The 14,361-nt window shown below is 39.7% G+C and overlaps 1 protein-coding gene across 1 annotated transcript; it reads left to right on the top strand.

The window, feature by feature from the left end:
* The first annotated feature begins 591 nt into the window (after nucleotides 1–591).
* crata (carnitine O-acetyltransferase a) lies at nucleotides 592–11,550 on the top strand. The gene is made up of 14 exons (XM_072672447.1): nucleotides 592–698; nucleotides 1,575–1,853; nucleotides 2,977–3,095; nucleotides 3,692–3,745; nucleotides 4,264–4,429; nucleotides 5,292–5,466; nucleotides 6,485–6,663; nucleotides 7,359–7,459; nucleotides 7,563–7,682; nucleotides 7,826–7,948; nucleotides 8,125–8,260; nucleotides 9,233–9,295; nucleotides 9,487–9,624; nucleotides 10,528–11,550. Exons 1-14 carry the CDS (start codon nucleotides 666–668, stop codon nucleotides 10,741–10,743), a joined length of 1,902 nt encoding a protein of 633 aa, XP_072528548.1. The 5' UTR covers nucleotides 592–665; the 3' UTR covers nucleotides 10,744–11,550.
* The last annotated feature ends 2,811 nt before the right edge of the window (nucleotides 11,551–14,361 follow it).

Here is a 14,361-nt window from a genome sequence, read left to right as displayed (position 1 = left end):
ATTGACTTTCAAACGTGGAAAATAGGCCAACATTGATGTTACTTTTAAAGCGAACTGTTATGTTACATTATAACGTTAGATTTATGCCTAATTTAGTTTAAAACGATTTTCTAACTGTTAATAAATAAGTCAGTAAGTAACTAACTAAATAAATAAATAAATAACATGCCTGCATTGGTACTGTTTCTAAAGCGATCTGTCATGTTAAATGCCAATATCATTATCTGTAATGGGTCCACACACACATACCGAATGCAAAATTGGACTACTTTGTTGATTTTATTTTAAGATGTATATTTATTTAGATTCGATTCATTATATTTTTATACAAGCCAATCAAATGCAATCGTGCACGTCAATGTAGACCGGTAATGTATTGTTGATCAAATAGAAAAATTATTATTATTATTATTATTATTATTATTTAGTAAATAAGTACATTATATCAGTGCAGTACATATCCTTGTTTTTATTTTATTTATTTTTATTTTAACTTGTTAAAAGACTTTTGTGTGGTGGTCTGACGCGCTGGTTGGGCGCCCCCAGTGGTCGCGGGATTGCGCTGCAGCAGAAGTGCAGCTGCTGGAAGTGCTCGTCCTTCGTAAGAGCTCTTCTGATGCTCAATCGCGTGGTTTTGGGGGCGTTTCAGGCAAAGAACTTCCACCATGACGGTATTAGCAATTCTAGCCAGGACCATGGTAAGTAGAGTCAGTGTCCAAGTGGTTAATTTAACCGTTATTCAGCCGCATTTGAGAGAAGGTAGCTCAATAACTTCAGCATGTTAGCTAGAGGATAGCTATAGCTAACTTAAGAGGAGCACCATTTGTTCTTCTGGAGGGGTTAAACAGCTCTCTGTCATTTAGCAGTGTAGCTTATCTGTTAAACCTTTGGAACAGTGACCTGAACGTGATTCACAGGTGAAACGAGGCTGGGAGCTCAGTGAGTAACATTAGCTAGCTGAGTTAATTAGTAGCGCTACTGAGGTTAACTATAGGTTATAGCGGTTAATAATATGGTAGATAGCTAGGACTCCAGGTCCCCTTTTAAAGAAGACTTGACTCCATCAGTTTAGCTAGCTACCTCTCTGCATACCTTATTTTGAGGTAAGGCTGCCAGACCTGTTGTTGTAAGGGCAAGATCTATGGACCCCAAATGATGTCAGCACTGGCTGCAAGTGCTTTGAGTATCATGCTGGTAGACTAGACTCATGTAAAGTAGTCTAATGTATACACGTTATTAATATGCAAAAACCTTGTATCTTCACTTTTTGACATAATGGGAGTCTGGCATCTGATAATGTTGTTTTTTTACATTGTGTTCCAATCCATGATCAGTGGTCCAAAAGAACTGCATTTTGCTTCTCCTGTAAAGTTGTCTGTTTTTGTGTGACAGTAGTGATACACATATTTGACTTGAGTCATATCATTAGCTAGTGATCAGACCCTTCAAGGGCTGGATTTCTGAACCAGTAAACTGTGCCTGTTCAGTACATGTCGACTGTTTTAGTCTTTAGTCAGGAAAGTGTTGCATTGTGTTGCAGATTTCTGACCACCTACTCATCAACTTTCCTTCAGGTGAAGACTGGCATGGCAACGCCCTCCTGCCTTGTGAAACCAGTAGCTTTGACGAGGATCCCCGGACGCTACTTGACCCATCAGGGGAGTCTCCCTAAGCTGCCTGTGCCACCCTTGAAACAGACATGCGACCGTTACCTGGCTGCTCTGGAGCCCATTGTGGACTCAGAGGAGCTGCAGCACACGAAGAAGCTGGTGGAGGAATTCCAGATACCAGGAGGTGTCGGAGAGAGGCTGCAGAAGGGCCTGGAGCGCCGGGCACTCAAGACAGACAACTGGGTAGGGAGACGCTGCAAGGACGGGATGGGTTATCATTAGCGACTTTGCCCTGTTTACTATATAGTTGTGGTGTAAAAGATTAGATCTCACCACCATTGAATCTGACTGCAAAACCAAATTCAGAGCATAGTATAATTAAATATTTTCCAGAATTTACTGCGTATTGTCACACACAAACATTGTATTTTTGTTTTTGTTATTGTTCACTTTTTTACATAATTTAAATCTGGCAGTTGTTCTTTACATCATCCCCAAATGCTCCATAATGGCTTGAAATATACATATTTGTATGTTGACTTCCAATGAGAGTTTTTTTTTTTGTTTGTTTTTTTCTGCAAAGTCACTATTTTAGATATATTTGGGGAAACGTGAAGTAGAAGCAATAATTTTATTGATATAATTTGAAAATAGCCCAGAAATCCATGTTCTGCCAGTTAGTCTTTGTAGTAATAATTAAATATGATTATCGAATAATGTTAAAATCATTTACATAATAATAATAATAATAATAATAATAATAATAATAGAATCCATGCTAAAATTCAGAATTCCCCCCAAAATAGTTGGTCTATAGATGATGTACCTTGGTGGACAGTGTACTGTATTATGTAATACCTACAGTATTCTGTATTATCTGTGATAATGTGACTGCTGTCGCAATGTGATGAGCAACTTGCAGAACATTAGTTTCCTTCCTAGTTTCCTTGCAATTTCAGATTCTCTTCCCGTTTATAGTTTTCCGTAACTTTCCTGATTTTTCCAGTGTAGATTTTGTTGAGTTGAGTCATCAATGCAGAAAATATGGTGGCAAAAATATGGTGACTGATACAGTCAGTTTCTGCTTAAGCTGCTCTCTTGCTTGACTGAGCTATTTCAGTTGACATGAGCTGATGTTTCACAACATGTAATTCACTCTTTGGCCCATTTCACTCCCTGTGTCATGATGTTTGCACAACGTTGTGACCAAGACAAAAGCAAGATCACACTTTCTGTATCTCTTGCTAATTACAAAAGGAACTTACTTAAAAAGCAAATTATTGGTATGTAATTGTGGTTCCTTGTATTGCAATTTCTTTTGTTTTATATTTGTATTTTTATTTTATTCCCCTCTATTTCACTATAGCTTTCTGACTGGTGGCTACAGGTGGCCTATCTGGACTACCGGCTGCCTGTGGTTATCCACTCAAGTCCTGGAGTTGTCCTCCCTCGTTTGGAATTTAATGATCGCCAAGGTCAGATAAGGTCAGAACACTGACTACACATGAGTGTATGAAGGAGTCTCTAAAAACTCAATATGTGAGTGATGTGCTTTTGTACAGGTTTTATCTGAACTACTTTCAGTTTTTTCAGACCAATAAAAATAATACACATTTATACAATTACAATATTAGTTGGGACTAAATGTGTGTGGAATTATTCCAAACATGGATTTGATGATGTTTTTGCCTGATTAAGATCAGGTTCAGGTTTCCATGTCTAATAATACATGTGGCTGTGGTGGTGACCTTTGTACACACTAACCCTGGCTGAGCTGCTCTATTCACAGAGCATACATTGCTGCTGTCAGCAGACTTCCGATCTAAGGCGACTTTCCTTTTAGAAACCCTCACTTTAACTATGAATTTACTGGCTTCAGATATGGATAATAAAGTCCTGCTGTATTAGACTGTTTTATCATAGAAAGCCTCTGAAAGATTAAGCACACAGAATAAAAAGTAAAGTCCCATATACACGTTCTGTGATGACGTGTTTTATTTTTTTTTGTGTGGTAGACCAAAGTCTGTTCTTAGCCGAATTACATTATAATGTTAATGTGCAATTGTGCATGTTCTTTACAGATATGCTGCTAAGTTGATTGCTGGAGTTTTGGATTTCAAGACTATGATTGACAAGTAAGTGACATCTTGTGTTGTGCCAATATAAGTAACAGTAGTCCCTTTAGAGTTGCATACTAACAAATCTGGTTGCTATCAGTAGCAGCCACAAGACATGAGTGGTTTTAGCCCTACACTCTGTTTTGGATTGAGTATGGGCATTGATATGTCTGTACAGTGACATTACAGCCAAGCCTCCACAAACTGAAACAGTGCAAAAGGACACTGGGAGATGTAGGAATAAAGCATTGTGGGTTTTAGATTAAAGCAAATAAAGATACATTAAATTACACTGCAGTATGTCATCATTTATTTTAGGGGGCAGTACTATTTTTTTAAAAAAGACTATTATATATATTTAATAGCGTGATTGACCCCCACCCCCATTTATATATGAATTACATTCATTAAAATTATAAACATTTTAATAAAAATTCTTTGTCATTTTTCAGTGTGAATCAAAATGTGCTAATTGACTAATTGAGCTGTTGGCTCATTTACTGTCCAGTTTTTGTTGATCACATTCTGTGTTGCAGTGAAACTTTGCCATTAGAACATCTGGGTGGGAAGCCGCTGTGTATGAACCAGTACTACCAGGTGCTGTCCTCATGCCGTATACCAGGAACGAAGAGTGATTTGGTGGTGAACCATGCACAAAACAAAAGGCCTCCAACTCACATCACTGTGGTACACAACTACCAGGTTAGCAGGGGGTATACAGATGCTTTACTTACATCAGTTAGCCTGTCACTGATGGTCTTCCCAAGTGTTTGAGCACAGATGCTCTGTGGCATGATGTGCTGTTTGCATTTTGTAACCCTTAACTCTAGTACTGTGTATGTAGGACAACTTCAGTTATTCACCCTCAAACTGCATTACTCTCATAATTGCAAATAAATTTCATAAACTTTAAAATAGAAATATATGGGACTCAGTATTTAATAACAGAGTAATAAACCTGGGATTCAGAAGAATTGGACTGGTCTGGCACAAATGATTTGAATAATTCACTCTTTGATGAGTCTTTGATGAGTTACTGTAAATTTCCCCACTGCGGGACTCTGTAAATTTCCCCACTGCGGGACTAATAAAGGATTATCTTATCTTATCAACAAATGGTTATGACACTACCTTATACGTTTTCCTCAAATGGTGGCTTATGATACATTCATACCTGTCTTGTATAGGTTGTTAGGAATGGAATTGGCTGTTGTTGGCTGTTTGGGTTTTTCTACACAGCTCTCGCAATGTTCGTCATCAACTGCTGTTGCTATACTTAGATAACCTATTTAATGTCTGTTTTTTAGTATCAAGTGGTTTCCTTCTTTTTCAGGACATTCTAAATTGTTGTATTGGTTATTCCCTATAGACAAGATCTCTGATCTTCATGTTGATTTATCCTTTTTATCAACAAATTTAGAAAAGCATAATTATGCATTATTTTTACAGTTGAATACTTTAGCTTTAAAATCTTATAAACTGTATGAAAAACAAAAAGCATTATGTGAAAAAACTTAAATGGCTGTAAACCTATGTCTGGGTGTTTCTCTCTCCTCTGTTGTAGTTCTTTGTTCTGGATGTGTATAACAGTGATGGCACTCCACTGACCGTGGATCAGCTCTACCTTCAGCTGGAGAAAATCTGGAACTCCTCCCTTCAGACAAATAAGGAGCCTATTGGCATCCTTACCTCCAACCATCGCAACAGCTGGGGCAAGGCCTATGTCAACCTTATTAAAGGTTAGAAAAGTATGCAGGGCTCTCAAGAGACCTATCAGAATATACAAAACAGTGGTTTTTTTCCCCAAAGTGGAAGAAAAGTGTATTTATATGACCAATGAAAAATGTTTAGAATGTTCGGTATTCAGTAGGCAGTGGTGGACAAATGTATGTGCAGATATCCTTTGTTAAATTATGCTTGGGCAGTGGCCAAATATTTTACCTGACCCTTGGCTGAGCTTTGTCTGACATGCTATTGAGCATGGCAAAGGTAAACCTGTTAACCAGTGAAATTTAAAATCCAAAGTATTAAAAAAGAAATTGACAAAGTAGGCTGTAGTGTATTCACTGAGGGCTGCATAAAGCAGCCGAATAGCACTAAAAGAGTGAAGGTAACGGTTAAAGCCTATAGATGAGTCAGAAAGGAAAAAGCCTCATGAAATTGCACTGATGTAAAAGATTGTCATTGTTCCTGTTCTGCAGGGTCGGTAAATATGTGTATCTGTATTTGAATATTCAGAAATGTGCTTATATCCAGCTAATTAATGTTTTGTAATTTGTAATCTAAATAATAATTAATAATAATAATTGTAATTGTTGGACTACATGTTATTTCACTTTACTTATTAGGATGGTCATTTAGTTTGCACCTTAATCACGTGCCACACATTACGATGCATTAATTGAATTGTATTGTATTAATTGTCTTTTATTCTTATTGTCTATGCACCCTGTCTTTTGTCTGTCGTCATTGCACTGCTGTCACACATCCTTGCATATCACTGCACTGAAGACTTAGCAGTGTTTTGTTGTTCTGTACAACCCTGTATAATTATAATGACAACTTAATTAAGTTGAATTAAATTAAATTATTTAAGGATTTTACTAGATTTTATACTTCGGATTATTAATAATGCTGTTAATGTACAATTTTCAGTCCGGGTTAGGTTTCAGATTTACTCTTCTCATTAGGTTGGGTATGCAGTACCAAAAATACCTGTCAGCACTCAACACTGAGAATAATTTCCCCCTCTTCCAGATAAAACTAATAAGGAGTCAGTACGGGCAATTCAGAAGAGTATCTTCACCGTGTGTCTTGATGCTCCTATGCCTCGAGTCTCCGACGAAATGTATCGCACACGAGCAGCTGTGCAGATGTTGCATGGAGGGGGCAGTCGGTGGAACAGTGGAAACCGCTGGTTCGACAAGACACTTCAGGTTGGTGTAACTTTGTTGGGTATTAGATGAGCTAAATTTAAGGTTATACAATTGAAGTGAAGTATTATTGTTACTGGCATTTGGTCATATGTTGAAGTATTCCTTGTTTATCATTGCCATCAGATCCTGTGTCTCTCCTATTTTTGTTTTGCATGTTTATTTGAAGCTAGCTAGTTGTCAAAAAAGTAATACATTCACTGTGGGCCTAGACTGCAAGATGTTGAGTTAAAAGCTCAAGCCACCACTGAAGTTACAGCTTCAGCAGTCCTTAACCACTTAACTATCCACAACACATCCCTAACTGCATCCATGTGTCTCTCTCACACATGCTTCTCTCACACACCTCTTTTAATGAATGCATTCAACTACCTTAAGTTGCACCCTTTGCTGACACAGATGTGCAAATGCACACACAACTTGTCTAGTCCCTGTAGAGAAGCATTGTCAATAGAATAGGACTTTCTGTAGCAGTTAAAGATCCACCTATTGGCACCATGCTTAATGCCAGGCGTGGGCTAGAGTGATATAAAGCCTCCTAACATGGAGCTGTGGAGCAGTGGAACTGTGCTCTCTGGAATGTTGGTGCTCCATCCAGTACTTTTGGGATGAGTTGGGGATATACTAGACTTCAGTTTGCCTCAGCTAAGGGTCTCATTGTTTTCTGGTATTGGTTTCTTTCTTGCTTCTCTCTCTAGTTTATCATCGGTGAAGATGGAACCTGTGGTGTGATTTATGAACATGCCCCTGCAGAAGGTCCACCAATCGTGGCACTCATTGACCATGTGGTAGAATACACGTAAGTTGCATTTATGCAGTGTTTTAAGCAAAATTATTTTGGTGATGGTGTATCATGTTGTCTGTTAATGACCTGAATGAATAAACCTGGTTACATTTATCAGCAAGAAGTCGGAGATGGTGCGTACCCCCATGGTTCCACTGCCAATGCCCAAGAAACTGCGCTTCAATGTCACGCCAGAGATTAAGAGGGACATTGAGGAGGCCAAGCAGAACATGAACATGTAAGAAGATGACAACTGGCTTTCCTCTCTGTTCATTCTGATATGTATAGCCAAAGACAATCTCAAGATTTTGTTTCATTACATGCCTAAATATGAGCATTTACACCAGAAACTAACAGCTGGTACTGTTGTTTATTTCACAGAATGGTTCATGACTTGGACGTGAAAGTCATTGTGTTCCCTTACTTTGGTAAAAATGTTCCAAAGTCCTACAAGATGAGTCCCGATGCCTTTATTCAAGTTGGTCTTCAACTGGCCTATTACAGGTAAGCCAGGTCAGCCTTGAATAAAACAAAATTGGTCATTGGCTTAAATAATATTGGCTACTAATTAAGAAAACAGAGGGTTGTGTACAGAGAACATTATTCCTTTTTATCAAATTAATTTGCATTGAAATTTAGATTGAAATAGATGTTAGTGTGTAATTTTTTTTACTTTTCAGGACATATAAGCGCTGCTGTGCCACCTACGAGAGCGCCTCTCTTCGGATGTTCAGACGGGGTCGAACTGACACAATCCGTTCAGCGTCTAGCGATTCTGCCAATTTTGTCAAAGGCATGGATGACCCTGCCAAACAGGTTTACTCATCTTTATCAGTTTTTCCTCACAACATTTTACCTGCTACCATTGCTTTCTGCCCAATTGTACTGCCATGTGTATCTGGCTCATTCAGTTTCCATGAATTGAATGGTGGAAGGTAGAGTAACACCTTAGTAAAAACTAGTGGTGTAACGACACAGAGAATATACAATATGAATAGCTTATATGTTCAAATGTTTGTGGCTACACCTTCTAATGAATGCATTCGGCTACTTCAGATGTGCAAATGCGCATACACAGCTTGTCTAGTCCCTGTAGAGAAGTACTGCCATTAGAATAGGACTCTCTGGAGCAGATAAACATGAGGCACCATGCATAATGCCACCTGTTCATTCATTGTTTCTTCTGAAATCAAAGGAAATAGTAAAGAGCTTATCCTGTATTTGTTGGAGTAACTATCCAGGGAAGGCTTTTAACCTTCACGAACCTATAAACGTGAACCTATTGGTGTCCACACGTTAAACTGTGGAGCAGTGGAACTGTGATGATGGTGCTCTATCCAATACTTTTGATGAGTTGGGGATGAGGTAGGGTGGTAATGTAGGGTGGTAATGCCTTTGTTGCTAAATGCGATTAAATAGGTTTGCTGCTTGCATGGCAAGCATAGTCGTGTGCATGAGAAGTATGTCACTCAACGGCTAAAGTGACGCAAAATTGCTGTGCACAGAAATTGCTGCGCATTGCGGTTTGAAGTGCCTCTGTAAAGGTCCACTTTTGCTGCATGCCATGAACTCCCTGCTGTAATTACCATGTCAAAATCATCTCTTTTAATCCAGTGTTACGTTAATTATCATTCCAAAGTCACTTTGTCTTGCTGTAATGTTGTTTAGCATAAATGTAAGACAATCCTATATCGGTTTAAGAAGATACCATTGAGTTGGTTTGTAATCTCAAGTAGACTTTTCTGAGACTGTGGTTTCTGAGACTGTATGGTGCTGTTTGATCTACAGAACCAGGAGAAGGTGGCACTGCTGGAGAAAGCAGTGAAGGCACACAGAGCTTACACGGACATGGTGAGCGGCACCTCTCTGTTTTTAGAGTATTGTTTAAAGTACTACCTATTATGCTTTTGACAGTTTAACATGGGCAGGAACAGCCTGCAGTCAGAGGAGGAGGCCATGTGACACACAAAATGACCAGTCATGACCTTCTTAGACATTCTTAGAACGTATGTGTGCGTATGTGTGTGTGTGGCTTTGTTCAGGCAATCCACGGGCAGGCCATCGATAGACATTTGCTTGGCTTGAAGCTGCAGGCCATTGAAGACTTGTCAGCGCTGCCAGATATCTTCATGGACACATCCTATGCTGTGGCCAACCACTATAATCTTTCAACTAGTCAGGTATGACCGGTCAATCATCCCTGCTGTAAATAATAATGTGCTCATCATTCTTTCCTTCTTTCAATGCATTGTTTGGTAGCATGACACAGGAAAATAAAACCTAAAACTATGTGAAAACTCCCAGTCCTAATACATTTTAAAATCTGAAAATGTAAAAAGATGACCACGAGTCAACATTTAAGACTTAAGCTTCAACCAGGCATGTGCTGACCTTAGAACAGGTTACAAGCTTGTCACTCAAGTAGCTTGTTGTCGTGTACTGTTTTTGTTCCTTGTACCTCTCGCTTCTCTGCAAAGCTTCAGCTGCCACTGAGGGCCACATCATCTCATAGCAATTGTCAAAAGAAAACACCTGACCTTCACAAGAGTCCTGTAATCGCATTACCAATCTCCAAGGCCTTGTGCCCTTGTGTTTGTGGCCGAGCTAAAGAGAGTACATTTTAAATATCCCTCTAAATGATGAAGTATTCAGTTAAAATAATAATAATTTGTGAAACAATTAATAAGTGTAAAGGTATGGTTGTGTCCAATCACTCCCATCAGCATGTCTGCGTACTCTTTAGGGGTGGCTCAAAGCATAAATTTCACTTCCCAACTGTAGGGGGAGCCCAGGAGCAAGAAATACCAATTCTCCATAACACTGCTTTATTTTGAGGATCTTTCCATAACTAATCCACTGTGATATTTACATTTTTAGAGAATACAGTTGCATAGTATAATTTGACACTGGAAGCCAATGCCAATCCCTTGAAATATGTCTTGAGCAACTCTGGTTGTTTTAGATCAGGCCAGGACGTCCCTACTGTTCTTTACTTGTCAGCTTACTGATGGCACAGGGAAATGCTGTATTGTCTTTTAAAACAGTCATCAGCTTCAGTCTCTCCGTTCTCTCTTCTTCTTCAGGTGCCAGCCAAGACAGACTGTGTGATGTGCTTTGGCCCAGTGGTCCCTGACGGCTATGGTGTGTGCTACAACCCAATGGAGCAGCACATCAACTTTGCTGTATCCGCATTCAACAGCTGTGCAGATACAAATGCGGCCCGGATGGCCCAGGCTCTGGAGGACGCTCTGGTGGACATAAAGAACCTTCTGGACCAGACGCCCAAAGCCAAGCTGTGAGGACAATAACTAACCCCACTAGACTGACCTGACTATGACCTGTTGACGTCCTGTTAGTTGACTACGCACTTATATCAAGTACAAGAACAGAATGGAGCTTCCTAACTTCACTCTGTAATCACTTTACAAAGTGCCCTTCTTTGGTGTTGTTACCAAACTTTTTGGTATGTTTTAGAGGACTGGCGGTTGAGGAGCACTTTTTGTTGAGGTATTTGTCCATTTGTGTGGTTTTTTTGTGTGTGTTTTCTGAGTTGTTGTTTGTTGTTTTCCCTAAAAACAGGCAATTTGACAAAACTGATATTGAACAAAAATCTGTTTATTTGATGGTCTTAGATTGCAGATTGTGTCTTGTTAAGTAAGAGTTTTGCACATGCAGAACTTGTGGTTGTAAAAAAGCAGTGGATATACTTCTTTCTTGACCACAAGCTGAGTATGGAGGAATGTCATTGAAGTACATAATTGCCATGATGCTGCTTGAGTGTGTGTTTTGTGGGTGAGCATGTGCCATTATCATTCACTTTAAATGATTGACTATATGAATTATGTAAATAATGAGAATTTCTTTCTAATGTTTCATTTGAGCTTTTGTTAAATTGTACAGGAATGCCCTATAAAACTGCAGAATTGATTATCTGTAGTTTATTGTAAAGTATTACACTCACAGGTCGCGACCTATGTAACATTGCATTGATAAATTGAGTGATTGTCTCATGGGAGCACAACACCAAAATAATTTCACAAAATAATATAAGAGAAGACTGTTAATCAGATGTCAGATTATGTACAGAAATAAAAACTGTTAAACTATCTGGTCATCATATCAAGATGTCAATATTCTTTATTAATTCAGGGTTTCCACTCTTTAGGAAAACATTATTTTTTCAGGACTACCATACACTAAACTAAAATAATTACTAGTTGAAACAAGCTGCTCCTGGATCAAGTCCTGAGTAAGAACTTTTTGGGTCCCACCCTGAAGAACATTTACATCACAACCTTTCAGTAGATACTCTATAGATAGAGTAGATATTTAAGCTAGCAGCAGGATGCCTCACTGACAAACTACAATATTGTACAAGTTTAAGATCTAACTCAAACAGAATTTAAAAAATAGAAAGCTCAGCTCTGGAGGCTCCTTTGGACAAACCTCCCTGGGTGCCTGTCTGACCGGTTCTTGGTTGACCACCACATCAGTCAGAATCTTCATGAAGACACAACGATTATCTAGACCCGGAGACTGCATAAGCTGCCACCTTAAAAGCAGCTCCAGGTGTTCCTCCCAGTTCGGCAGACTATGGATCATTCGTCCTCCTGGGTCACTGACTTGTGTAGCACGTCCCTCATTCCTTTGTGATATCACAATTGAACCTACTGCCAGCGCCATTACTCTTGACAACTGTGGATTTTTTTCTAACTCATGTTTAATAGTATTTTTTTCATGCCCATTCCAATGGAGACCACAACAGGCATAAAATGTCAAAAAACATAAAATAGATAAGGCTGAGCCTAAACATCTGGAACTCGATATTTGCATGTTTGAGTTGAGAAAAAAATCCTGTAAATTTATTATATCATGTGTGTTCAAAATAACTTCAAATTATTAGCACTTGCAACAGTTACAGTTATGCTAACAGCAAATTAGTTTGGCCAGCATGAGCATACATTTATATTTTTGATTGAAAATGGGTACTTACTCCTCCCTCTCTGCAGTTGCTCCATCATGCTTGTCTTGTCGGATGTCGGTCACTCTCACAAGTACTAAGACATTTAACATGCACAAGACCAGACAAGGGAAGGTTGAAACAAAGGGGCACTGATACAGAGAGACAACGAGGACCACTGTTTATCATTGTTTCTCCACCAGGTGGCGCCAAAGCCACACTGAAGTGCGCTGCTAAATGTTTAAGTGTGGAGCCGATTTCAGTACCAGGCCCTGTCCCAATTTTCGCCCTAAGTCCCTCCTGGAAGTGCCCTTAATATAAATTTGTCGAGGGCGGGCAAAAGGGGCGTGAGCATTGAAGTCGAGTTTAGAGAAGAACTGGGACACACTTTGGCTCACATCCTTCAGCTGTTTATGACACTGCTGCTTAAATGTGAAATACTGCTGTTGCCACGATGCTGGAGTTAATAGTGGCTGCTATTTTGCTGTGCTGCTGCTGAAATGGAGAAGAGGTCTGTGGCAGAGCATCATTTCGATACTTTTAATAAAACATTAAAATCACTATATAAATTAAACAGTGCTTTTTCTCAGATACCTGATTCACAAAATCACACCAGTCTTCATAAAGAACAAATTCCACTTATAGCTTCTTTTCTTTTTCTCCACATTTTTTTGTTTTATGTGAGGAACGCATGGGATTGTAGAGGAACATGGGCAATTGCCTTCACAAAAGCGTAAACTGATGTGGACTTACCAGAGGGGCGCATCAAGTGCTCATAGGGGGTGAGAAAGAAATGGGACATCCTACAGCCTACACCCAGTAGATTACATCACATCATGGGGAACAGTCTATGAAAAGAGAGAGAGAGAGAGAGAGAGAGAGAGAGACAGACAACAATACACTAGATGTCCAAATGTTTGTGGACTCCTCTTCTTGTGAATGCATTCAGTTACTTACTTAAGTTGCACCCATTGCTGGCACAGATGTGCAAATGCACACACAGTACAGCTAGAGAAGTACTGCCATTAGAATAGGACTCTCTGGAGCATAAACATGAGACACCATGCCTAATGCCACCTGCTCGTTCATTGTTTCTCCTGAAATCAGGGGAATAAAAAAAAAAGAAGAGTGTATCGTGTATTTGTTGGAGTAACTGTCTCTTCCTACTAGATTTTGGAACATTGCTGTGGGGAATTAATTGCATTCAGTATCAAGAGCATTAGTGAGGTCAGGATGTTAGATGATCACCGCCCCCATCTCATCCCCAACTCATCCCAAAAGTATTGGATGGAGCACCATCCATCATTCCAGAGAACACAGTCCCACTGCTCCACAGCTCAATACTGAGGGGCTTTATATAGTTCTATAGCCCACGTCTGGTATTAGGCATGGTGCCAATAGGTGCATGTTTATCTGCTCCAGGGAGTCCTAATCTATTGGCAGCACTTCTCTACAGCAACTAGAACAGCTGTGTGTGTGTGTGTGTGTGTGTGTGTGTGTGTGTGTGCATTTGCACATCTGTGTCAGCAATGCGTGCAACTTAAAGTAGCAGAATGTATTACTTAGCATTAATTAATTAATTAACGACTCAATATACACACCATGACCTGCTCAGAAAGTTGTTTGGGAGTCATTTTGGGAGTGTAAACCTAAACGAAACTTGGAGTTCAGAGAGCTCAGTGTTTGCAGTCGCGTCTGGAACCGAGAGCCGATTTAAAGAGAACAGGCCGCCTTTCAGAGCTCGTGTCAGCCGGTCACGTGCTTTAAAGAGTCCTTTCCAGTCTCAAACAGCCCCCTACTCCCTACTAGTGCCTCGTGCCTGCGCACCTGCGCACCTGCGCTGCTGGCGTCACCTCTGCTGCCTCAGAGCTGCTGAGTGTGCAGCAAGTAGTGTGTGTGGTGTGGTGTGGTGTGGTGTGGTGTGGTGTGGTGGGGTGTGCAGAGGGCTGTGCAGAGG

The sequence above is a fragment of the Salminus brasiliensis genome, chromosome 1, assembly GCF_030463535.1.
Source record: "Salminus brasiliensis chromosome 1, fSalBra1.hap2, whole genome shotgun sequence".
Classification (NCBI taxonomy): Eukaryota; Metazoa; Chordata; class Actinopteri; order Characiformes; family Bryconidae; genus Salminus; species Salminus brasiliensis.
This window is presented reverse-complemented; position numbering and strand designations above follow the sequence as displayed.

Excerpts from the sequence above, each read along its gene's own strand:
- crata (XM_072672447.1), top strand. The coding sequence starts at position 666 with ATGACGGTATTAGCAATTCTAGCCAGGACCATG. Across the intron at positions 699-1,574 it reads CAATTCTAGCCAGGACCATG|GTGAAGACTGGCATGGCAAC; the intron begins GTAAGTAGAGTC and ends ACTTTCCTTCAG. Across the intron at positions 1,854-2,976 it reads CACTCAAGACAGACAACTGG|CTTTCTGACTGGTGGCTACA; the intron begins GTAGGGAGACGC and ends ATTTCACTATAG.